The 27,438-nt window shown below is 39.8% G+C and overlaps 1 protein-coding gene across 7 annotated transcripts in view; it reads right to left on the minus strand.

Moving 5' to 3' along the window:
* The window catches only part of PDE194 (formyltransferase), a 373,820-nt gene extending 346,651 nt beyond the window's left edge, over positions 1 to 27,169 (minus strand). For 5 of the 7 annotated variants that reach the window (XM_089448852.1, XM_089448848.1, XM_089448849.1 and 2 more), the window contains exons 1-4: positions 26,734 to 27,072; positions 26,585 to 26,647; positions 7,195 to 7,329; positions 4,209 to 4,311 (exon numbers count right to left, since the gene is read on the minus strand). In XM_089448852.1, the coding sequence (XP_089304978.1) occupies positions 4,209 to 4,311; positions 7,195 to 7,329; positions 26,585 to 26,647; positions 26,734 to 26,907 (475 nt within the window). In that variant the 5' untranslated portion in view covers positions 26,908 to 27,072. Of the gene's footprint in view, positions 1 to 4,208; positions 4,312 to 7,194; positions 7,330 to 26,584; positions 26,648 to 26,733 lie in introns of all 7 variants that reach the window. The other 2 variants (XM_089448850.1, XM_089448851.1) reach the window with 2 other exon arrangements.
* Between the last annotated feature and the right edge of the window lie 269 nt (positions 27,170 to 27,438).

Raw genomic sequence — 27,438 nt, forward strand, 5'->3', positions numbered from 1 at the left:
GAGCTATTTGAGCAGGTCCTAGACACTATTGTGATATGGTGCGACAACAAGAGTGGGATCTGTCTAGCAGAGAATCCTATATTTCATGACAAGTCCACGCACATAGAGATATGATATCACTTCATTCGAGACATGGTGCAGAGAGGCGCTGTTAGATTCCATCACATATCAATATATGAGCATATTGTAGATATTCTCACCAAGGCTTTGCCGAAAGGGAAGTTCTCGGTCTTCAAAGAGCAGCTTGGACTCATCGATGTGACCCCTCCTGATAAGGAGCATCGCTGATCGAGGACACTGAGCCAACTCTTCCCCCTTGTTTGAGTTCCCAGGGTGAGGAATTGAGATGGAGGGCTCTTGGGGTTGAGGGATCTCTGGACAATAGGGTATCATCCCTATCTGTTACCCATAGGGTTGGAGATGTTGCTCCCCTATCTTGGTCTTTGCAGAGTATACCCTATTTGGCATCATACCCACAAGTCAGGCTTGTTGGGATTGTCCCTCCCCGTCTGGCCAACAGGTTGAGGAGGCTTGGGGCATGTGATCCTTACCTTTTGGTAAGTCAGGTATCTAGCCCAAGCTCAGATTATGATGCAGGTGTTCTACCACATGACTCTTGAGGGTCATTATTGGGAAGATCAGTAGGCAATAGGATGGGTTGAGATGTGCTCCCCTATATCACCTATTGCTCAATATGGGGTCGGAGATATTTAGCTCCCCATGAGATTATGGGTTGAGATGTACTCCCCGATGTGGTTTCGAATTGAGATATGCTCTCCGACAATGTAGAGGGTGGTAGCTTTTGCTCCCCGATGATTCTTTTTCTTTAGATTCGAGAATGTTTCAGCAGATAGAGTTGAGCAAAGATGGGACATGATATGACGACAGGATATACATGACATATTGATCGATGATTAGATATTGATAGGTGGAATTCTCCCTAGTTGAAAGGGAGTGTTAAATTATGCAACTACAATCAAATTCCACCTTTGACAACTCATTTGATGGAGATGATGATTGCATTGAATTCCTCTTTTCGAGAGGACCAAAATCGACCTAAAGATCATCAAATTTGGACAAGGGAAAGCGTACTTATGAAGAAAAGCCCGCATATGCACATTTGGACAGGTCATCCCTAAAGCAAATTGAACACCCATGGAAGCCTATAAATACAAGTGACCTCAAGCTCATTTGGACATCATCAAGCATCGTCTTCTTCTCTTCTTTGATTGGTTCGCACAAGTCTGAGGTTGGGTTGACAAAAGAAGTTCGCAAAGGTCTGAAATTACAGGGTCTGAGGCTCGCATTTGTTTTAGGGTTTTTTAATTACAATCGCTGGCTTGTCACAGGACAAATTAGACCGCGGTCGCTGACTTGCAAGCTCAAGGGAGCAACTAGAAGCCTTTAGTCGCTCGCACAACTCCTCCTTGATGTGACCAGGAAGTTTGACTCAAATTTGACCGTTGACCAAAGTTGACCGCAGCTAACCGCAGACAAGAAATGTTGTCTCTAATATATTATGATGTTGGAAACATATTTCTAAATGTTATTGGGTTGTTTTGCTAGATGATATTGTATTGGGCTCATTGTACTCTCTGTTGAACATTTTATGACAATCTAATAGAAGAAGAATTTCAAAGGGTTTCCCCCTTGTGGGGTTTTTCCCTGGTCTTTGACCAAACCTAGTGTCTCTAGTTGATGTGTTGATTGTCTCCTTTGTCATTACATTTATTGTTCTATCTTCAATTACTATTGATGATTGCAAAGACTAATTGTAATTTGAAAGATTGCTAATTGAAGTATTGAATAGGGCTAAAGAAATGGATACAGCATAGAACAATCTGAGAATTTAGCATGTTCCTCATCCTTTCTTTGACAAGTACTATGAATGGATACCTAAATTCAGTGGCAATGATGTCACCACCGCAGAAAGACATGTTCACAACTTCTACTAGGCGGTGAATGCTAAACGTATTGACCATGAGGATGTCATCATGATTCATTTTGCCCTATCATTAGATGGTGATGCTAGGGACTAGTATTTTAGCCTACCTCAAGGAAGCATCACTAACTGGGATCAATTTCACAATGCATTCAAGAAGACATGGGCATCTGAGTTGGATGGGAGTATGGCTCTTGATAGATTCCTAGCTATGGCCAAGACTAACAAAGAGAACATTAAAGAATTCATCCAAAGGTTTGATAATCACCTTAGGGAAATTCTTGATAGGCTTAAGCCTTCCAACGCCATTATCCTTGAAAGATGCATTAAGGGTTGCCCAGGGCACATGACTTATATTCTTAGAGACAAGAACCCTAACTCCTTGGCCGAAGCCAAGAAGAAGCCAAGAAGATAGTGATGGGGGTTTGAACAAAACTTGAATGTTGCACAAATTGACATGTTCAACTATCCTAGGATTAAAATTGAGTCTAAGACAAAGTCAAAGTCGCATCCCGACAAGGTCATACAAGCTTTTGCTCAAGATTGGAGAAATTTACCACTGAAGTCACTCAAGTTCAAAAAACCCTCATGAATAGAATTACTACTTTAGAGAGAGAGAGAGAGATCTAGGTCAAATTTTCCTCCTAGAAACCAATTCAACAAGGACAAATCCTTTCCTAAGGAGGTCAATAAAGGAGACCGTACCATGCAACAGAATGTTCCCAACACTCTTGCTCCAACCAATTTGGTAGGGCAAGGAGGGTCACCTTGGGATCAACCTTCTGAGGATCCTCAAGAGGATAGCCCTTATGAGCAAGATGAAGAGGAGGAAGACCTAAGCATTTGAATGTCATAGGTGAGACTCACCCTTTCAATACCCTACATGGGGACTCCTATGTTCACCCACAACCTAGCCAAGCCCAAATCAATGCTAATCAAAACATGGGTTTTGTTCCTCTCATTTAGTAGACCATTTTTACGTAATGCATGCATCATTATGCCCAACACTACCCTTGTTCTACCACCTAAAGTTGTAATGAACCATTGCCACCTCCGATTGGATAAATTCAGCATGGCATGGACTCCTCTCATCAAACTGAATCTTCTGACACCAAGTTGCCTTTTTGACCAATGGGACCACTTTGTGCATTGGGAATCATGTACTACCTTAGGAAATGTGAAAGTTGTCAAAAATGAGACTGCCATGCATGAGAGTTGTCTAAGAGATACTACACCAAAGCCAAGGCCACCTACAAACTCTATAGACTATAACCATCTGGTAAAGACATATGTGCACCTTGATGCACCCTGGACTAACCCATACACTAGTGATCAACCCTACAAAAGCATACTCCCATAAAGTCATGAGTCCTCAAGTAAAATCACCTAAGGCTTTCCAATCCTATATAAGATGTCATGCACCCAAAGTGCCCTACAACGAACTAGCCATGGTCCAACCAAGACAACAAGATACAAAATCAAGAACAAGACACAAGCCTAAGATATCTAATACAAAACCTCACATTGTTGTTACAATGCTTTTACTTGTGACCTTGGGCTTACAATGATGGTAATAAATGCTGCAAAAGTTTTTGTATATACCGCTGCTGACATGCGGGGTATCATGGTCCTTGGATGTCATTTGTGAATCAAGCATTTTCGCACCTTTTAATCCCAGGATCACATTCAAACAGCTTTGTGCTGATTCATTGTCCCCAAAAACATCCGCAAACACTTTTCAAGCCCTTTGAATGTTGTCCCAGACTCCCACCTGTATGTGTCATTTTGCCCTAAGCAGGCCCCACCATTTTGCCCTATGCGGCAAATTCGGCATTTAAGACCAAACTTTTTTTCTTTTGCATAGGAGAGGTTTACTTTCTCCTACAGCACCAAGTACTACCAACATCCCATTCAACATCTCCTGCCCATCTACCTTGCACATTCAAAACCAATTGTAAGACTTGAGTGAAAAAGCATACAGGAATGCAGATTATTGTCACGCTTGAATTAGGTACATTACAATCATAAATGCCTCCATATATAAATCAAACTAGAAATCAAAAAGCTTGAGGATATAAGGAACTACCACCCACTTAAAACACAACAGGAATAATTCCTGGTATTTGTACAAATTATTCCTATGACTATCAAACACAATGTATCCCACAGGAAATGCTAATGAGCTCAGATCGAAATTTTACAATACAGAATTCTTGACAAAAGTTACCATGGCCTTCTGTGAAATGAAGAGAAGATGACAAGTTACCATGTTGAGGAATTTCCAGAAATCTTTTGGGTAAAATATTTCCATATGCTGCTGTCACACAGAGATCCGGTTTTAATGCTCTCAAATCTGCCAAAAACATTTCCTGTACATAATCAAAGTGATATGCTCTCGGTTACCATCCTTGCTACCAACAATGTTCATGATACCATAATGCATGTGCAACTTCGTTGTTTGCCTGAAAATGGCTGTGAATAAATTCTCACAAACAGTGCTGAAACAGCCTGCATGAAGAAAGCCAAAGAAAAGAAAGACACAGCACATGAATGTACACATGCACAAGCAGAAATCTATAAATTTACACACACCACACACCATGGCTTTGGTGAAAAGTGTTCATAAAGAGTTGGCATGATGACAAAAAGCTGACAGAACAAAAAGCGTCATTTTGAATTTCAAGTCAGCAATAAGGTGAGGACTTGTCATGATGGCATTGTTGGTCTGAGAGAACAATTATTGAGTGAAATTCACTATTGACAAGGTTATTAACATTGCACTTTGAGCAGAATGTCTACCATCTAATCCAAAGTCAAGACACCATAAGAACCACCTAACGTATTGGAGACAGCAAAAACACTAAATCAACAGGCAAAAATGTTGTAAATTGCAGCTGTCATGTATATTGCTAGAGGTGCATGCCCTTTGTGCATATGAATCTAGCCTTTAATTTATATAACAGTTTTTACGTGCTCTCATTGATAATAAGACAGTCACATATATAGGGCCTAGAGATATTCAACAACATAGTCGCCTAATTTTCATTAATTGCATACTTAGAGCACTTCCATACAAGCACACAAATGCAATATGTAAATCAGAAAACAAGATGGCCCACGGTGCGTACAAGTGACAAATAAGGCTAAGAAAAACATGGAAACTAAATCTTTTGTGCAAGGTCCAGAAATTAAATCCACATTCTGCATTACTTGTCCTGGTCAATAGTATCTGAGTGCATGTACATTGTAGAGCTAAGATTGATTTCTAGTTTCTACATAAACTGATAGAAATAGGATCTACAGAATAAACAGAAGATGAAGTTGCAAGGGACCAACGGCCTACTTCAGTGTGCAAAATGACAACTGAGCAAATTTAAAGAGTGTAAGAAAGAATTACCAAGCTTACTGGTAGGTTAGGTGCAGATATTCCCTTGCTGCTGGAGTTTGCACATGTATTTAGATTATCAAGGTTACCACCTCGTTGAAAAATAGATGATGCATTAATTTAGAAATAGGTGTACAATTGTGCCCTAAAGCACCACATAGCTTCATTATACAGGACATGGCAGAATTATGAGTCCAGTTAAGAAGATCCTTGACCAACAACAAACAGGCCCTATTGCCATGGGATTGTAGGAATGGTCCTAGTTTAACTATAACAGCATGCACAAGTAAAAACAAGATAGATATTAGATTGTTCAAAAATGATTTGGCAATTTGTGCCAAAGCTAGAGTTGATATGTTTCAAATGGATTAAGACTTGCCCCTTGGGGCACAGACTCATATGTTGACCTTCCTAGCTTTCATATGAAGAGGATATTCTTGTACCTCTTATGTCTATCTGTTGTAACTTGAGTACGTATTTAAAATAATATTAGTTGGATTTTTTGAAACAATATGGATATCGGAAACAAATATCCACTACCTAGACTCAGTAATCTCTTTAGACAACTAAGAAAGGCCCATTTGCAGCAAGTATTGAAAGTGCTAAACTGAGCAAGATTCGTTCCAGATTGTAGTAGGTTAATAAAGCCAGAAGATTATGCCAATAATTATCTAATCATTTCAAAGGGTGCTTGGTTAGTATGTGTACCAATGGAAAAGGACTTTGCTCTGTTTAAGTAAGAGAAGTGCATAATAGTTTAAAGAAGCTACAACCCAAATATGTATTAAAAAAACAATTAGTTCCAACCTTGAGATAGTTATTGGGGTCCATGCTTGGAAGTACGGATACATTATTTTGGGAAGCATTACAGAGTATAAACCAGAGACAAATTGCAAGGAGCAAGAGGTAGATCATTTGGTGTTAATTCCTAACCAGTTAATACAAGATAGTTTCTAATATATACAACCAAGAGGAAGTAAGTAGATGGTGTAACTACCACCAAACAGATCTCTGCACAAACTACCAATCAGTTCTGATGTTGGCATAAGCATTGAAGACAAATTTAGTATGTAAGGATGGGGTAGAGATATTTCCCCGTGTATTTCCTTTATCCAAGTCAGGCTCTTTCTCTTCAGCTTTACCAAGTCATTCCTGACTCTAATCTGTCTGACTTCGTTGTTAACATCTCTAAAGCTATAGACCTGTTCTTTTAACTGATGTGGACACACTATAGAACACCATTCTGTGTTATTTCTAATAAGGAGACTCCGTTCCTCAGTCATTACCCATACAGAAATTATTTGGTTGTTGCTTGAAATTTTTCTCATCTCTTCACCCTCAAACAAATGGCCAAATAGAAGTGGCAAACCCAACCCTATCTCCTGCTTTTTATTCATGAAGTGATATAATCATGAATCTTAAATCAAAATGCAGTGAAGACAAGATTGCAGGACTTATTGATAGTAGGGTCAACATACATCAGGGTGGAATAACACCGTGTTAAGCATACATTACCATAAAGTAATATGCATCCCAACTGTAGATTTGTTAAAGCCAGAAATAATTTAACCAAAGCCAATTAGAATTAAAATTATAAGTTAACATGCTCAACACAGCATATCGTCACACTCATTTAAACAGAAACATTGCCTTGCCAAAATTTGATATAAAGATGGTGAATAAAACACAAATAGACAATGGAAACCATTGTTTTTTCATGATTCCATTTGTTTTTAAAGCACACTAGTAACAAAAAAGATGATAACCGCATTGTTGATGTTTTTACTTCTAGTAAACTGCTGAGTTTATGCTAAGCTCTTTTAATTCATATCCCATGCATAGAGAATAGAAATGCATCAGGAAGTACCTCCCCAGCTCTTTCTGGTGTGAAAATGCGATCAGCTGGAAAACTCATATCTAATGCCCGCTGTGCAACAGGAGAAGGTATTTGTTTCCTTCCTCGAAGTCTGTGAGAAGGTGGCTGTGTAACAACTGCCGAGACCTGATATTGCATGCAAATGTACCATGTAAGCAACTTGATCATTTCTATGAAAAGGATGTCCATCCTGATATGCTTGGTAAGGATTCTTAATAAGTAGATGCAATAAGATCGAATGATTATTTCCATAGATGGTAATTAAAGTCTAGATCAAAAACAAAAGGAGCTAACCAGCAGCAACCTGCGCATGCCCAGCAATGCAATAAGTTATTTGCATGGAGTAAGAGTATGTTATGGATTCAAGATGTCAGTAAACAGGGAATACAAAATTTTATTAACAGTTTACTTTAGATTTGCATTATTTTGATGATATCTTACTAAATGATTTGATTTCCCCACTCCTAACTTTGCTAAGTTTATCTCTTGCACATTCTTCTTTGCCTTACATCCGTATCATCCAAAACCAATGTGGATTAGTTACATTTGGGCTAAAGTCTCAAATTATATTTATATTTACATAGTTATATGTATCAGTTGCATGTAGCGAAATTGAAGAGATGGCTCTGCAGCGTGGCTAGGGTTTTGGCAAGAGTTTCAGCAAGGAAGAAGTGATTGCCTGCAGGATAACGGAAGGGGTCTGACATTTTCAATCTGGTGTCAGGCAAGATGGATGAATCTATTGTCAATGCTAGCAGTTTGGGGTCGGAGGGTGATTTTTATTTCTGTTGGAAATACTGAGAGGGGGGTGAATCAGTATTTCTTAGCAATTAGCACTTTATAATTTTTTTCAGAGCATTTGTTAATCTTCAGTTATTATTATTATTGTTCAGTAAGAGCAGTAAACAACAATGCAAAAATAGAGACAGTAGGCACAAGATTTTTAGGTGGAAAACCCCCTCTGGGTCAAAAACCACTGAAAACTTTTCTAATAAGTTCTTTAATCTTCAACCCCAATTGAAAAGAAAGCTACGACTTCCTAGAACTCTAGAAAAGCATTCTTCTCCAATTCCCACTGGAAGGATGCCCCAACACCCTAGCGAGTCTCAACTCGCCCTAGCACCACCCTACCACCCTGAAGTGTTTACAGGCCCCAACCTGTAGGTGACTTCATTCACCTGCCTAGCACCACCCTACCACCCTATAAAGACAAAAATTAAATACAAAAGTGTGGACTCCTGTACCAGGGACAATGATCCACGTTACAATGATATTCCAATGATTTTCTTTGACTGATCAATAACACTAGGACCTAAACCCTTGTCCCGACAAACTTTGACAATAAAACTGACTTTCCCAACAATGCCTTTTACAACTCTTAGGCAATTTGACTCTTTTATAAATATGGGCTCTCATACCAGAGATAATGGCCCAGTTACATTGATTTGACTCTTGACTTTGACAATGCTTCTTAATACATGGATAGTTGTTGATGATGTGACAAGATAGTTGTTCTGCCTTCAAGAATTATCTCATTGTAATGCTTCCTTCAAGAGATGATGATTTGTCTCTTCAAGTTCTTGAATGTCTTCTTGGATGTCTTGAGTCTTCTTTTACCTGCATGCAAATTTTCCCAAACGAAACCCAATCCCAAACGGAAAACAAAAAATACCCTTCAACTTACCTTTGCCTGTAGTACACATGTAAGTACATAAAAGTAAATGTACAAATTAAATGATTACAATGCGTACCTGAAATGTGTTTGTGTTTTGAGTTCGTCCCTTTTGTTGTTGACTTGTTGCAGCAGCTGACAAACTTTGAACACAAGCCTAGACTCTACTTAAACATACCCAACCTTGACACAACCATATTTTATACAAGACTATACAAGAGATGAATATTGACTTAGACATACATAGGACAAAACTTACCCTAGCTGGACACAACTCTAGTTACAGTTATGACAAGGCAGTTATGCAAGACTGAAAACTAGCCTAATACATGGTACAGTGCAGTCAACAGTTATTAAAGTACATTATTAACACACAGGAAGGGAATTTGAATTATACAGACCTTTATCTTTGCTTGATTACAGGTCTACCTTTCGTCCCTTTCACAACAAGCTAAGGGTTATTCAACGTTGTTCAGGCCTGTGATGTTTTTGAATGAGGAACGAAGACCAAGGCTTGTTGCTGAACAGAAGGGCTGAGATCCTTAAACGAGATTGCAGATCATCAAGATATTTACTTGCTTGTCTCTGGTAGATTGAAGTGGGGTTCCGAGACCTTGATCCTTCACTTGATCTTGAATGGAAACGATAATCTGTGGACCGAGATCTCAGACTTGTAATTTCAGGTCCGAAACTTTTCTTTGCTCAAGGTTCTGTAGTCTGAGACAGTAATGATTGCTTGGAAACTCTTGACCAAGACCTGTAACTTCTAGATCGAGACTTGTAACTCCTTGACCAATATTTGTGATGCTTGAAACTTCTGTGATATAGGCCTGGACTAAGACTTCGCTACCTTGCCCAAATCTTCGCTAATATTTTGGTGATTAGACCTTTGATAGACCTGCAACAAAACAGAACCTCGCTACCTTGCTAACCTTTGATATACCTGCAACAAAATAGGACCTCGCTTCCTTGCCAAATACTTCGCTAATATTTGATAGACCTTGCCAAAAACTCCGCTAACATTTGATAGACCTGTAACAAACTGAGCCCTAACAAAAATTTTGATCTGCGTTGATTTTCCTTTAGGGCAGTCCCGAAATTTCAGAGATTATACATTCAGTTCATCTATGCCAAGGTTTCACAACATATATATAGTATAAGGTTCTCACTTAGACGTTGGATAGGGCTCCTTAATTATAGGAGACACCACATACTTAAGTAACAATATTTATCATTTGACCGCCAGGTGTTAAGGAGGGGCTTCTTAATGTACGTTGGAGGAGTAATGCATAATATATTTAGAATGTTAAATATTTTAAAATATGTATCTTTTGTTCTAAGGTAAGTGGATCACTTTAATATTCCTCCTAACATTTGTATTAATACTTATTGACTTAAATTATTTCTTATTAGTGACATATCCTTAATAATTCTTAATAAAAGCATTAAATTTGATGTTAATAGCAAGCAAACCAATGATTGGCTTAGTGCATTTGGTCCTACCCGAGTGTGAAGTCAATGATTGGTTTACTACCTTTGGATCTTGAAGTTATTCAACTTATACGTGGTGAGATTACGGTGAGAATTCCTGTCATATATTGACAACTGTTGGTGAATAAGGTGTCATGTTTCTACCCCCTAGGGTTTTAGCCCACAAAATTGGGTCTTCAACTTCAACCTCAATTTTCTCTCAAACCAAGAGGAAACACGAGACGTACCATATATCAACGGAAACATCTCGTTGAGGAGAATCTATCTAGAAGGATTTTAACACAAGATTTCTTGAATTTCCATGTCAAATTTGCCATGGAAGGTCAGGGTAGCTCCTGGTGCTTCTTGGGTTCACATCAATGACAACCACCTATCAACAATTTCGAGGATTTGGACGAGCTAGTTGACTATTCTCCTAAGTTGGACGATCCTGTCTCCATCTGGGCAGACAAGCCAACTCAAGCACGAGCGGTTTCTGAGGAAAGGTCAACTGGAACCTCAGCGATGGTAGACGGTGTGGTTTTTCCTCCTCGTAAACCTATTGTTTTGGAGGTCCCTATTGCACCTACGGCTAGCTCCCCTTTGGATTCATCTAGGGTTTTTCTCCACTTTTCAACGGTCTATTTCCCTCAACTCCAGAGTCCAGTCTTCCCTACACAGTCTGTTTTTGCGACCCAAACTCGGTCTACCCTCCTGGGGTTCCTTTTGCAGGTGTTTTCTCCGATGGATTTTCGATCTCTGGTCATGGCCATGGCATGAGTGAGGGTTTGTTTGATGGGTTAGGGTTTACTAAATCGGAGGTGTTTAATGGTGTGGTGGCGCTAGGTGACTCAGATTAGAATCAACCAATGACTCAGTTTATGAAACAATTTACTTTAAAATACATAAAACATAACAACAACAACAACAACAAAACTACTAATACAAAATATATAATCATGTACGTCAATGTAGAGATCAAATATGTAAAGTATACTCATGTATGTAACATTTAAGGGTGAATTGCCCGCAAGGGTTTGGTCTCGTGGTCAGCGAACAGTCTGCTAAGTCGTTCGTGCCACTGTGCAGGTCACAGGTTCAAGTCTCGTCTTACCCTGAGGGGCCGTTCCTTGCGGGCTGGGTGGTTCCTCCTAACTGTTATAGTGGCAGCCGATGGGATTCGATCCCGTGTAACGCGAGTACGATACCACCGTCGTTGTCGATTCAGCTAGATATCAAAAGAAAAAACATTTAAGGGTGAATATAAAAATGGCACCAAGTGCAATACATATTTGAAACAAAATACATAAACAATGAGGCTCTACATGGCCTCTAGATTCCCAAAAATAGTTGCCGCGTTTGATAGCCTACTACGTATCAACAACCAACATGATCAATCATCAAACTCATCCCCACTGCTAGAAATGGAACCCTCAACATGAAATACAAATCATATTCTATCTCAGACCCAACAAACTCCTCAAAGATATCTATAGTAATAATAGTAACACAGCTAATACCTGCCATGCCTGGTGCTACTAGTGGATCGTCATCCAAACCCATCCACTCCAAGTTGTCAACATCAATCTTTATCAAGTGAGTTTACCCATTCCAAGGATGGATCAATATCACCACGGCAATGGGATCTACATCAAGTCTTTTAGCAACTAGTTGGGCCTTAGCTGAAGTTTGCATCACAAGAAGACAAGATCATTCAATCCTTCTTATTCTAGACGGTTTCTCTTCTTCATGTGAATTCGTTGAAAGACAAACCAATTACACTCACATTTAGAAGCATTTCAAGTTTCACTTAGGATCTGAATTGCAAACTCTTGCAAAAGAGGACAATGGCCACCAAATGAGTCCCACCGATGTGTTGCAATCGATGATCAAATCATCACAATTAAAGATAAAATTAGCTAATTCAACATATTAGTTTGTGACTTTGCCTATAAATTCAAGAATTTAAACAAATGAAATTAAAAAAACTTTGGAATTTCTTACCTAGTTGGTTCACACCTTTCGCAATCTTCATTAGGGTTTTACCAAAGGTATTTGGGGCTCATCAAAGACCCTGCACTCTAAGCACTCACACAATCCATCTTTGACCTCCCTAGTTTGATCTTCTCCAAAGTCATCTCTGTAATGAATCATGATACCTTGGTTTCAAGAAATACCTAGTTGCATGTACAAGGCAATGGTGTTGATTGTTCCATCTATTATCAATAGGCCCATGCTTTGCTACTGTATCCCCGTATGCCACCTTTATCTACTTATTTAGCTGATCCATAGCCTCATGAATGTAACCCATGGCCAATCTTTCTCCATACACTAACCACAACACCTTAACAAGGGACTTGGAAATTTTCATAACCCCTATTGCTTTTTTCCAAAATAAATTTTCGAAAACTTTCCTATCACGTTTCCAACTCCACTTAGATGCATTCCATTCATCACTTGCAAACATCTTTTTCAAGTTCTGTAACTAGGAACGAAGAGATTGCAACATGAGGAAGTTCATTGCATATTTGTGATAGCAAACCTAGCAAGCTCCTTGGCCCTTGTGTTTTTCCTAACATTGTCAAAGCATAGAGCAAAGAAGCAGCGGGAGCAAATGTGGGGAGCATGAGCATCGAGGGCACCATTCCCCAAAAAACCTAAGGCACTTCATATTTTTTATATATAATATATTATGTATATTTTAATGCATGTCTGTTCATAAAAACATGAAGAATATTAAATTAGTTGTTGATAAGATGAAAACATACATATTTATGTTACTTGTCTACATTACTATGAAGTTGGAAAGTCATCATAGTAGAAACTAGATTAATCATGGAGCCATTTAGTACCACAGTGATAACATTAACCATATTGCTAATGCAAGGTTTTTCCCATGTAACCATGCATGGGAAACCCACAAAGATTTCGCCATTGTTGATAGGTGGTGACCAAGGTACATCTTGACATGGACTATAGTGTCCCTGACTCAACAAGGACATCAAGGATTAACAAATCATGGATAGGAAACTTGGCGATTTGACCCCAAGACCTCTTATTTACAATCCACGACACTCAACCACTTGAGGTAACACATTGGGCTAAATGCATTGCATATGAAATTACAAAGTGCAAACTTACAAAGATTGAAACAACAATCAAATAATAGAAAGTAGATTAGACTATGAATTTATGAAATCAAATAGGTCATCATCACCAAAGAGTTATGTTTATAAAATAGACCATGTACCCAATTTCAAATATAGAAATTAGAAATTGAAGTTAGAAATTTGAAAACACTAATATGACAAACAAATAAGTAAAAAAAAAAAAATCGTTCTAATCTACTATCTATTTTTCCTTCCTCTTTGCACCACCACAAGCCCCGTGTAGTTTTGGATGTGGAAGTAACTATGAAGATAAAGTTGGGCATAAAGTTCTTGTGCTTGAAGTCCCGATTTGATTGAACATGGCAGTAGGTGGGGAGGCAATCTCCACACAATCAACATCATCAAAAAGAGAAATCCCCAAGTTCTACAAAACCAATGCTTTATCCTCCAAATTGTCCTCCTCTAGAGTGTTGTCCCAAACCTTATATGATTTATCCATCTTTGCCTCCTTATCACAACAATAGGACAACAACTAGAAGTTGCAATACACATAAAATAATCTCTTTGCCCAATTTACATCCAACCTATATCTCTTAAACTATGTGTGAAACTATAGGTGCTCCAACACCTCTCCAAGGAAGTGTTCACAAGCTGTGAAAGTACACATTTCGCCAAATGCTACAACTGTGGAGAAGAACCACCATACAAGTTCCACCACTAGAAAGAAGTTTGCCTCTCTCAATCCCTAACTAGATAGATATAACCAAATAATCCATGGGCACTTATGTACGTGCTCAATTGTTGTTCTATGGTATCACACTCTCTTCATCATGGACAAGCTTGTCTAATGCTTGCATGTAACCACTCTAAACCTTTGGATCCGTGTGCAATATTCTCTTCACCTTGCCACCAAGCATAAGGACATATGCTTATGATGTAAAATAATGCTTTGGCGTAATGACATATGCTAATACATGGAATGGAATATTTATCTTTGCCAACCATTTTTTCAAATATAGTCATACAAGTTTACATCTCTAGACTCAACAGTGTCTTAATTTGGCCTACCATGTTGTCCATGTGCCCATACACCACCCCAAATACTGGTTGATCTGAATCTGCAAATTGAATCGTGTTATAAACTAGCTTTGTCAACTACAAAACATGTTTAACCAAATGACCAAAAATTAGGATCAAGAACAATATGTTGCATTGCAACGGCACTTTCAATCTAATGTATTATGTAACCTTAACTACTCGCATAAATCACTCTCCACCTTAGTAGCCCATGCCAGTAACACCTATAGGTGAGGTAATAGCTATCAAATCTATGCCTCGCATGCTTAAGAAGCTACAAGTTAGAGTGAACTTGGTAAATGTAGTGAACAACAGTATGCCCTATGATGAATTCAATGATAGGTTTCCCTTTCTTATACGAGGCATTGATCGAATCACACTCTCTATGCTTAGGAATATCATGTATCAAAAGATTCAAGATGTGCACCAAACAACCAAACAAAAAAATGTGAGGATGTACTTGCTCAATGATTTCTCCCGCTCCCTTACAAGTTGTTGCATTATTTGTAATTACTTAAATCATATTAGATAGTCGAATATCGTTAATGTTTTACAATAGGAGGTTTGCAATGTTATGAGAAGATGCATTAAATAATGAAAATTCATGCACTACAAGGAAGATTCCACCACTAGGAAACACACCAAAAACATTTATCAAATGTTGACTTTTAACATTTGTCTAACGATCAAATGCAGCAGAACCCCACTATCCAACCACTCATATATATACCATCCTAAAGCTCTCTAGACTTTGATTTTTCCTTATCAGGCTTTCTTGTACCCAAAGCTCTTGAAATTTTGGAGCATTACAGATGATCTTGGCCATAGCATGCAATATGGGAAGCAAAGAACCTTGCAAGGTATACCAAATGCATAGAGAAACCTTACCACTTTTGCATCCACTTTGATTGCACTATCGAGATCAACAAAACCTTTCCTTGTTTGTTAATTTTAGGTATGTTCTATGCTTAGAGCAATTTATTTCAATTTTCATAGTTAGCTCAATATCTTTTCCAGATTAGCAATCACATCAGCATTAAGGTAAACTGCAGATAGAACATAAACATAAATCGCAGAAAACAAGCCAAGACAAGAGGACACAAAATGTGGCGCTAGCCAGGGACAAACCCCAATGTGGGGAAACCCTTGATCAATTCTTCTTATATGTTCTTCAATAGTTCAACAAAAAGAGAGAGAGAGATGGTACGTTTAAACAGAAGTCAACACTTTGACTTATCTAGATAAGAGCAGAGATCATCTCTAAGAAGATGATACATGAGATCAGTTGAAGACATGCTGCTTCAACTAATTCTCCAAGGTGACTCCTTAACCTATCGATGTGCTGCATTTCGTGATCATGTTGCACCTCACCGTGCTGCACCATGTTGCACCCATCATCACTATGCTGCATCTCATCATGCTTCATTAATCATGACTGTATACATCACTGTACTGCACTATGTGCCATTACTGCACCATGTTGCCATACTGACCTATGCGTTGGTTGCATCTTGCTTGCTTGTTGTCCCTAGCTTGCTTGTTGTCCCTAGCATGCTTGTTGTCCTTTGCATGCTAGTTGTCCCTTGCATACTAGCTGTAACATTGCATGCTTGGTGTATTTGCTGCTAAGTACCATACAATTGTCCCAATGTTAGTTAGTTGTCCCTTGCATGCTGCTCTCCTTCGGACACAAATGATCTGACTGTTCTGGCAATTTCGGTTGTTCCCAGCAGTTCCGGCAATTCCGGCTATTCCCGGCAGTTCCGACAATTTCGACAGTTTCGGCAGTTCCAGCTTCTACCCTCTGCATCATCTTTCCGGCTATTCCAACTATTCCCAACTATTCCTACTATTCCCGGCAGTTCCAGCGATTCTAGGCAGTTCCAACAGTTCCGACAATCCCGGCAGTTCTGGCAATCCCGGTAGTTCAGATAGTTCCAGCAATTCTGGCTATTCCCAGCAATTTTGGCAGTTCCGACTTTTCCCAGCAGTTCCGGCAGTTCCCAGCAGGTTCGGTAGTTCCAGCAATTCTGGTTATTCGCAGTAGTTCCGGCAATTTCGGCTATTCTCGGCAGTTCCGGCAATATTGGCTATTCCCGGCAGTTCCGGCAATATTGGCTATTCCCAATAGTTCCGGCAGTTCTGGCTTCTCTCAGTAGTTCCGGCAATTCCGGTAGTTCCGGCTTCTCCTGGCAGTGCCGGCAGTTCCCAGCAATTCCGGCTATTCCTGACAGTTCCAACTTCTGCCCTCTGGATTAGGGCAGCATTATCCCCTAGGATCTCTCCTCCTACTAAAACCCAAAGACAAGTAGAGAGGAAGAGATCCCAAGTGTGTTGAAATGACTTGAAGGCCACCTCTATTTATACTAAAACGTTAAGCACAAGTGGGGTTTATTTGGTTGCTGGCCGACCTTAACGAATTGTCCAATAACACAAATAAATTCATATCTCCATGAATACTTATCGGAATCGGATGATCTTTAGATCAATCCTACACCTCTCGATGAGAGGGATCCAAGAAAAATATCAGCTTCCATTAATAAGATGACCCACATGGAGTTTGGCCCTAGTTGCCAATTTTAACACTCCCTCTCAACTAGGGAGAACTCCATCCGCTGATCCATATGTCTGACTGTACTATCTCTGCCATCAGTGCCCTGCACTGCTCTGCTCTGCTGAGCTCTGCTTTGCTCTGCTCTGCTTTGCTGAACCATGAAGAAGAAGAATTGATCGAGAATGTCTCATACCATTCTCTACTGACCCGAAGTCAATTTCATCTAAAGAGAGTGTGTCACATCACTCTTACTGGCCCAAAGTCAATTTTATTGATCCCAGATCAATATCACAAGAGAGTGTCTCAAACCACTCATACTAATCCCAGATCAGTTTCATTGATCCCAGATCAATGGAGGTCATCCTAGCATAGGGAGTACGGTAGATACATCGATGCGTCCATCGATAGTACTACTATGGTCCCTAACCCCATTTCCCTGCTCATTGATCAAATGAGAGGTACTTCCCATGAGTCCCAAACTGCATGAGTAGGATACCTCGACAGGAGAACTAATCATCCTGTCCACAAGAGAATGAATCATCCTGCCCCACAGTCGCCACAGGAGAACTAATCATCCCGGCTCACAGGAGAACTAATCATCCTGTTTCATAGTTGCCACGGGAGAACTAATCATCCCGGCCCACAGGAGAACTAATCATCCTGTTCCACAGTTGCCACAGGAGAACTAATCATCCCGGCCCATAGGAGAACTAATCATCCTGTTCCACAGTTGCCACGGGAGAACTAATCATCCCAGCCCACAGGAGAACTAATCATCCCAGCCCACAAGAGAACTAATCATCCTGTTCCACAATTGCCACGGGAGAACTAATCATCCTGGCCCATAGGAGAACTAATCATCTTGTTCCATAGGAGAACTAATCATCCTGTTCCACAATCACCATGGGGTATCACAAGGGAAGGTTGAACCTGTCATCTTGTACATAGCGCACCACCAGGGGAGGGTGAGTCGCCCTGTGGTCGTATGTTGCTCCAGTAAGTACCCCAAGCCCCCCAGAGCTCCCAGAGCTCAATGCATGCAACATGCAGGACCCTTATAAGAAGGTCTCTCAACGACTCCAAGTTGTTCGGGAAAGTCACAGATTTGACCTTTCCCCGGGGCTTTAACAAAATGTCTACGACCTGGACATCAGTCTCAATGCGATGGAGCCTCCTCGCTCATTGACTTACCATATCCCAGATAAGGCAGTATCTGATGTCTATCTACCAATGTTTTAAGACTCCGACTCCGACTCCGACTCGGCCGAGGATCGACTCCGACTCCGACTCCGAAACGGTAATGACTCGGCCGGCTCGATTTCAATGACTCGGTCGTTGTAAAAAATACATTAAATATTTTTTTTTTTTATTAAAAAACATAATTTTAAATATTTTAAACATAATTTTAAAGATTTTCATTCATGTTTCCAGAATCCAAACACACAGCATTATAATATAGATGGAAGACTAGGGGGTTATTCCCCCAATCATGGAGGGATATGTTAATAAGCTAGCATAGAAAATATAACGGGACATTCCCAAACAAACCAATTCTTAGAGAGATTGGTAAGCACTACCAAAGTTTGTTGATGGAAAGTGTGGTTGTCTTGAAATAAAACTATTTTTCAACAAGAACTTGATAACCCAAGGATCACAACTGCAAAGGCATGTGGATTAATGATGAAAACCATCAAAGTGTGGGGAATTAAAGGCCATAACACCCTATTTCTAGATCAACAAGAGAAAGATTGGATAGTTGATCTCCTTATGGGGTAAACCACTTGATGAATCTCAACATTCCAACAACCCTCACAAAGACGAAAAAGCTAGCTTTGAAAGGAGGTAGACTTCAAACAATTGCAATAATCACCACACAATCATATTCTTCGTTTCATAAAGAGTTAAAGGGCAACCCAATGGTAACAATTGTTGAGACAATCATCCTTGATCCACATGAAGATCAAGAATTCAGCTTTGAAAGGACATCAAGAATAACATAACGTAACCATGTTGAAGCTTCGCATTAAAGGGCTAAAACTCCTGGACCCAAGTTGCATCAAGAATATAATTGTCATCAGGGATCCTTCTTTAGTCATCAAACTTATGAATAATGTGACTACTCTGACTGATGGCAAACTTGCTCGGCATATTTTGAGAATCCAAAAGGAATCATATTGCTATGGAAATGTAAGTATTTCCATGATCTAATGGGGCATAGTTTTTTGGTAGATAGCCTCATCAATAATGCTTCAAAATTGAATGGTGGAGTTTTAAAAACAATGAGGAATATCCTCCTTCCGATACAATAGTTTTTATAACAAAAGTCATCCTTGAATGCATGCCCTCCATGCTGCATTTTAAATGAGGCGCAGATCATATAGATGGGGGAAATTTTCAATTGACATTATCACTCCTGTACCTTTGTACACTGCTCAGTAACACTTAGCAAATTACTATAACACTTTGGAATCCATAAACTGCATTAAACATTTGAAAAAATACCAAAAAAATGAATTTTTTTTATGTTTTTACGTTGCCCAGCCGTCCCCTTGTGACTCGGCCGAGTCATATCGGACCCGGCCGGGTTGACCGAGTCACACATGACTCGGCCAAGTCATGTGTGACTCGGTCAACCGGACCGGTTACTTGGCCGGGTCAATCCTCAGGCTATTGAAACGGTTCGACTCGGCCGAGTCGGTTTCGAAACGGCCGGTTTGTAAAACAGTGCTATCTACTGGAGCAATCATCGAATACGGGATTCCTCAATAATCAAATCCCCCCTCTAATTGTCACAGAGAATCACAATGGTATTCATCATGTGTATAAATAGCTCACTGAAGAGCTTCCACAATTAGGCAGCTTCATACGAGATCATACTCATAGATATGTATTCGGTCTCAGAGGTGCTTATAGCAATCGACTTCTGCTTCCTGCTCATCCATGATATCGAAGCAGAACCCAAAGAGAACCAGCGCTGAGAAGTGCTCTAGTAATCCTCCACACTACCTGCCCAGTCGACATTCAAATAATCATGCAGCTTCATATTTCCGACAGTGTATCTCAATCCATGGGAGATTGTGCCCCGAAGATATCTCAGAAGATTCTTAGCACCAATCCAGTGAGGCTCAACCAGATATGAGCTCACCATGCTAACTGCAAAACATATGTCCGAACGGAAGTTCACCACGAACATCAATGCAAATGAGTTTATAGAACTCAGAGGCATTTCCCAAATTTGGTCTGGCATCATCACCATATAACTTCTAAAAGTTAAGATCCTCGAGGTAGTCACGGGCTTGCAGTTTACCATTCCACATCCAGAATCCAACTCCCTCCTACTTCTGCAAATAAGAGGGTCTGCACCTGTTAGAAATAGGTCGTCCTCATAAGGTGCTGGTATGAGAGGTCTATCATCCACAACCTTCAAACAATGGTTTGGATCGGCTTCACTCTTAGTGAATCTCAGCTTCATTTGACAGCTATCAATCCTCTCATACTACGCCCGGGGAGTTTTGCTTCAAGCCATAGAGGGATTTCTTCCACCTGCATACGTGAAATTCCTGATCATCAATCTCAAACCCCTCGGGTTGTTCCAAACCTGTGGACCTGCTACATGAGGGGAATGGTCCCCTTGTAAGATTTTCCTTCGATACATCTCAGACATGTACTTTCATGCTCTTTTTGAATTCAGGCATCCCTGTCACCATCTAACTCATAGACCTTCGGTGCTATGTGTCAATGGACATGGTCCCCAGTGGACTTCCTGCAACTTGATACAACCCTGAACTCAAAAACATCTTTGAAAATTCTATTTTCAAACACGTACCTTTCCATCGATGAGTGCCACCCTGTAACCTTTGACTTCCATTACCGAAATGGACACCAGGTTCTTCTTGCGATCAGGTACATAAAAGAGATTCTATAAATGAATCAAGTTACCTGCATTCAATTGAGGGGTAACATTTCCTACACCCTTTCTGGGATAGGTGCCATCGGCTCCAAGTATAATCCCACGATTATTTCCATCTCTACCAAATTAGAGAGTGCACCCTACTATTCGATGAAGTGCCTTGAAGCACTACAATCAATAAGCCAGATTCCCAAAGAGGGCCAATACAAGATAACGCTTCTTTATCTTATCAAAAACAACATTTGATTCTTGCTTTTTTTTAAGAGTCGGCCATTTCCTTGATGACCTGCATTACCTGTCATTCCTTTGATCATTGAAGATGTCCCTGGAATGATTGTTATCTTCATCAAGAGATGTGTCTCTGCCATTCGGACACTCCTTCGCATAATGGCCGAACTTATTGCAACCAAGGTATCTGCCTTTCCTTCCAACCTTAGATCCGGACTTCCCAATGAAGTGATCTTTAGGTAGGCCATCAGAAACTTCCGCTGCGCCATTCTGATAATATTCTCTGCTTCGACTTCACCCTCGGTGAATTTGAAGAGGGATGAGGAATCCACTGATCCTTTTGTCCTTTCCCAATTGTCTTCGGTGATTGCTCTTTCACTCTTGCTTGGGCATTATCTTCACCTCAGCTCTGATACCATGTTAATTTTAGGTATGTTCTATGCTTAGAGCAATTTATTTCAATTTTCACAGTTAGCTCAATATCTTTTCCAAATTAGCAATCACATCAGCATTAAAGTAAACTACAGATAGAACATAAACATAAATCGCAGAAGACAAGCCAAGACAAGAGGACACAAGATGTGGCGCTAACCAAGGACAAACCCCAATGTGGGGAAACCCTTGATCAATTCTTCTTATATGTTCTTCAATAGTTCAGTAGAGAGAGAGAAAGAGATAGTACATTTACAACAAAAGTCAACACTTTGATTTATCTAGATAAGAGCAGAGATCATCTCTAAGAAGATGATACATGAGATCAGTTGAAGACATGCTACTTCAATTGATTCTCCAAGGTGACTCCTTAATCTATCGGTGTGCTGCATTTCGTCATCATGCTGCACCTCACCATGTTGCACCATGTTGCACCCATCATCATTATGCTGCATCTCATCATGCTTCATTAATCATGATTGTACCCATCATTGCACTGCATTATGTGCCATTGTTGCACAATGTTGCCATACTGACCTATGCGTTGGTTGCATCTTGCTTGCTTGTTGTCCCTAGCTTACTTGTTGTCCCTAGCATGCTTGTTGTTCTTTGCATGCTAGCTGTCCCTTGCATGCTACTTGTAACATTGCATGCTTGGTGTATTTGCTGCTAAGTACCATACAATTGTCCCAATGTTAGTTAGTTGTCCCTTGCATGTTGCTCTCCTTCGGAGGCAAATGCTCTCACTGTTCTGGCAGTTTCGGCAATTTAAGCTATTCTCAACAGTTCCAACAGTTCCGGCAATTTCAGCTATTCCCGGTTGTTCCGGCAGTTCCGGCTTCTGCCCTTTGCGTCATCTTTCCCAGGTGTTCCGACTGTTCCCGGCAGTTCCGGCTATTCTCGGCAGTTCCGACAGTTCAGGCAATTTCGGCTATTCTCGGCAGTTTCGGCAATTCCGGCTATTCCCAGCAGTTCCGACAGTTCCAGCTTTTCCCAGTAGTTCCTGGCAAGTCCGGTAGTTTCGGCAATTCCGGCTATTCCCGGTAGTTCCGACAATTCCGGTTATTCCCGGCAGTTCCGACAATTCCGGCTATTCCCGACAGTTCCGGCAGTTTTGGCTTTTCCCGGTAGTTCCGACAGTTCCCCGCAGTTCCGGCTTCTCCCGGCAGTTCCTGGCAATTCCGGCAATTCTGGCTATTCCCAGCAGTTCCGGCTTCTGCCGATCCAAGAAAAATATCAGCTTCCATTAATAAGATGACCCACATGGAGTTTGGCCCTAGTTGCCAATTTTAACATTGTTCTACTTCCACCATCCACATGCAAACACCTAACGTTACTAGCAATAAGGGAACTAGATGTGGTGAATTTATAATGGCAAAACATTCTCAATGTGATATCAATTTGATACTTTTTTTACAACTCTTTCTTTTTGTTGCTTCTTCTTCCTTGATGTATTTTGCTCTCTCCTCATTTAATATTAGGGGACAAACTTTAATTCCACTAGCTTTAGGCTTGTCACCTAGCATTTATCCCACAAAGATGCTTCTTAACAAGAGTATATGAATTGGTGTATGGTTTCCTTTATGACCATTTTTCGCACAAAAATTTTGTGGTTCCAGCCCCTTTGTCCCCATAAACTATTGTCGCACACTTCCATAAGGGTGTTAAGTCAAATTTGTTTTTCTCTTCACCCTCACTTTCACCTTTATTTCCTTCATCCCCTCCCTCATCTTCCAAGATTGGATCACTATGAAAATCCTCCTCTTCTTCATTATGGACCCTATCATGCCTATTCTCCACAAACATCATGAGAATCAAAATTGAAGCATACACCATATTTCTTCAAGTCTTGGAAGACAAACCTACAATAGAACAAGAGAGAGAAGGAATATAAGGAGTAGGAGAAAAGAGCATATGATGCATCCATAAACAAAGAACACAAATAAAAAAACTTTACGACAAATGGGGTTTGAGCTCACCTCTTCAACTCTATAACTATTAACAAAATGGAATATATTATGTGACTAGCATCTTTTGATCTCTTCCAAGCTCTCACCAATATTATTTCCTCAAAAACCAATGAGATTCTCTCTCAAAACCCTAGTCCTAGATGCATGAAATGATCAAATGGGGTGAGAAAGATGAGGAAAAAGGGATCTAATACTCCCAAGTATTTTTCCCCTACCTCAAATGGATATTGGGACCTTCCCAATGGCCCTACAATACCTTCAGATAAATAAAAATTTGCCTCTTTTTTTCATTTTATGGGAGCACCTAAGAGCGAACAGAAGCATTTGAGGAAAAATCCGAGAGTGATCTTGGGGCAAGGTAAGGAGCAATTAATGAGCAGTATGGGAGCGACTAGGAGTGAGGCAGGGAGTGATGGTGGAGTGAGGTCTCTAGTGGAGTGAGGTCCCTAGTGGAGCTCACAAAAATTCTAGGGAATGATTTTTAAAGGTTGGGAGCTAAGTCCCAAGGCTACTCCCATAATGGAATTGTTTCAAGAGCAAGCTCCTAAGGCAACTCCCTAAATGAAATCCTTGGGAATAGGATTCTAAAGTGAATCAATCCCCTTGAGTATGATTCTAGCATCAGTAGTTTTTCCTTGTTATGTTCAATACCCATGAGTGATTGTAGATATATATTATAATGCTCTTGGCATTATCTGTATTCCTGACCCAATCCCCTTTGCCTATATCAAGCATGAGGTCTATGCAACATGTGGCACATGGGGTCTAGAATATGGTTTTGTATTTACTCTTTGACATATTACCAACAAGAACATAGTTAAAGAATTTATCTTTGATGATCCAAATTCCAAACAATATCGGCCATAACTCCACAACAATCTCATCCAAAAGCTAAAATAACAAGTTTCATCTTTCACCCTATCACAGACATACGCTAATTTCCTTTTGAGCAAAATAGAAAGAAATTTATTATGGTATGGTTCTTCCATCAGTCTATCCATTCAACAGCACAATACATCCCATTTTGGTCCATGACTCGTTAAAACTCTTCAAATATTCCTTTATGGACCCAACTTGTTTCTACAAATGAGATCCCCCTGGGTCATACATATTAGGGCCTTTAGAGCCCTTACCAACATCAACAATGGAATCTGACATATGCTGGTAATAAGGTGAGCAGGGAGCATTGAACGGGGTATCTACATGATACCACCATCTAGCAGTATATTAGAATGTAGATTCTTTGTCTTTGCTTGTTCCAATGGTTTCCTAAGGTGGGTTGAACGGCATTGGCAGGAGTGGACCCTGGAGTAGGGAGACAAAAAACCCTTGCGTGCCTCTTTTAAGGCACTAAGTTTGTAACATTGAGACGGTTTTCATGAATGGGAGGAACATACTGAAAGGGATTCTTAATAGTGACAGAAGAGTTAGAGCAACAGCCCTAAACACTAGGGTTTGTTTGAGATCCAATCTATCTCCTTATCCCCATTTCATCCTCTATTTCTTTCTTCCTAGCCTTGTCTTCTTTACATTTGTCAAGAAGGTTTTGCATTTCCACTCTAATGTCTTTGGAATCACATGGGACAACTTGACCTCTTTGACCAGTCAAGCGTTTTTTTAGCCTATGAATGCCCCCCCTAACTTTTATGTGTTTCTTTCAATATTTGCAATAAATCTCTTTGTCAACAATATCAACATGGATCCATGTAGGGTCTTTGGTCCCAAGGGCCATGGTAAATGCAAACAAATCTGCAAATGCAATAAATGAAAACCCTATCTTAATTTATTTGCATCCAAACAAAAATATTTGACATCTGCAATTTTCGTAAGTAAAAGATATGGGCAGATTTAACTTAAGTATGAATGGGCACAAGGATTTGGTCAAAAACTTCTCCAAGCTTTTAGATGGGATGTAGCCTCTTGATTTGGATGCCAAATCCACCACAAACTGCCCACAAAGGATGCCTAACAAGCTCCAAGCTCACTCTGAACAACAACTATTGAATGCAGCTTCACAAACTACAAAAGCTTGCTGATGCTCAATGAGAGAGGTGTCAGGCAAATTGGGAGGAGATTCCTTATATAACAGTATTTTAGGGTTTAGGAGGTCAAAGCAAGGAAGTTCTAGGTTTTTTTTTTTTTAAAGGAGGTTCCTTGACACGGTCACGCCCAAACCAGATCATTATAGAACCAATTGAACCAGCCGGTTCGGTACGGAATAGACTCAACAGCAGTTCAGGGGTTTTAAAGTTAAACTAACCGAACTGGCCAGTTCCGGTCCCCGTTCGGCCGACTTTTAAAACACTGATTTTAATATTTATCAACAAGACTTGATCGGGGAACTTGAATGTCTTGAGTCTTGGTTTTATGGGGACCGAGCCATGTCCTCTGAATGAACGAATCTTCACACATACTTTGGTTGAATGGTTTCGCATATAGGTGAACCATTTTCTGCAGATACACGTCTCTTTTAGTTATGTACAAAAGATGTATGTACGTATACATCTCTTGCACTTGCTAAGGTTATTCACGAAGGATTGCCTCTTGAACAGTTCTGTACTCTTATGGGAAATGCAGTTCACTTCAGACAGCTAATCCTCCTAAGGTATTTTAGTTAGACAGCAATTGCATATTCAATATTACCTGTGCATACTCCAGATTTTTAGGTGAAACGAAATGTGGGCAAAAACATTCCTTCCTAACCTCAGGGAGCTGTAATTTCTCTAATTCCATAGCTCAAACCATTTGAGTCCACTTAAAACTATACATAAACTAACTGGACAAAAATCTGGAGCTAAAAGTCTTGTGTCCAGTTGATTTCAAATTAATTGTTTGCTTTACTTTTTGGGGGCGTCAATGCCTATATGGAAACATGTGTATCTCTGTTTATACCATATCAATAGGCATTAAAAGGGATATTTAACTCAAATGGGCAATCTCATTTATTTTCAAGAATACCTCAAAGATAGAGCCATCTGCACGAGATGCATCCACCAGTTCATGCAGCATATCGGCAGCCACCTGCATTAAACATATAAATAATAAAATAACTGGTCCCAAATACGTAAATAAACGACTGTGTTTAAGTAAAATGGCATAATGCATACAGTAGGTGACCCCATGAAGACCAGTTGCTTCTTTCTGTTGTGTTCAATATCAGCACAGCAATATGTGCACAGAGAGGAAGAACTCCCCCTCCGTTTGAAGGGTGGGTGTAGCTTAGAGAATCTCCATATTTGTAGAGATAAGACAATACTGGATCTGCAGAGCAAATCCATCATCTGTTAAGCTATGTGTTATGGACCAACCCGGCCTTTGGCCCACACCTGAACTCTCTAAGAATCCTTCTAGCAGTGTTACAATTAGTTGTAGGAGTTATCAAATTTGTGCATATGAGTTGCGATTGCCCATATGATAAAATTGCATCATTCACATGGTAGCTTTGGATGTACCGAAGTTGATCTCGATTCCTTTTTTAGGATGACGAAACGTGAAAGACAGATTATTCATTAAACCGTTATCACTGTAAATCATGAGTATAGATGAAAAAGTAAGTCTTTTCATGTCCAAATATTAACCAAAATCAAAGTAAGATTATTGGTTTGCTAATTTGCTTATGATGTTGAGATTAGTTTTTGGTTAAGAAATTTTTTGTGAGATTAATTTGTTTATGATCTGTATGATTAGTTTTTGGTTAAGAAATTATTTGAGATTAGTGTGAGGTTAGTTTTTGGTTAAGAAAGTGTGATCTAAGGTATTTAGGAGATTTAAGGTATTAGAATTACCGTTATGAGGGGTTATATTAAATTGTG

Source organism: Pinus tabuliformis, chromosome X (genome assembly GCF_031772625.1).
Source record: "Pinus tabuliformis cultivar Carrire ecotype Pingquan chromosome X, CPIR1, whole genome shotgun sequence".
NCBI lineage: Eukaryota > Viridiplantae > Streptophyta > Pinopsida > Pinales > Pinaceae > Pinus > Pinus tabuliformis.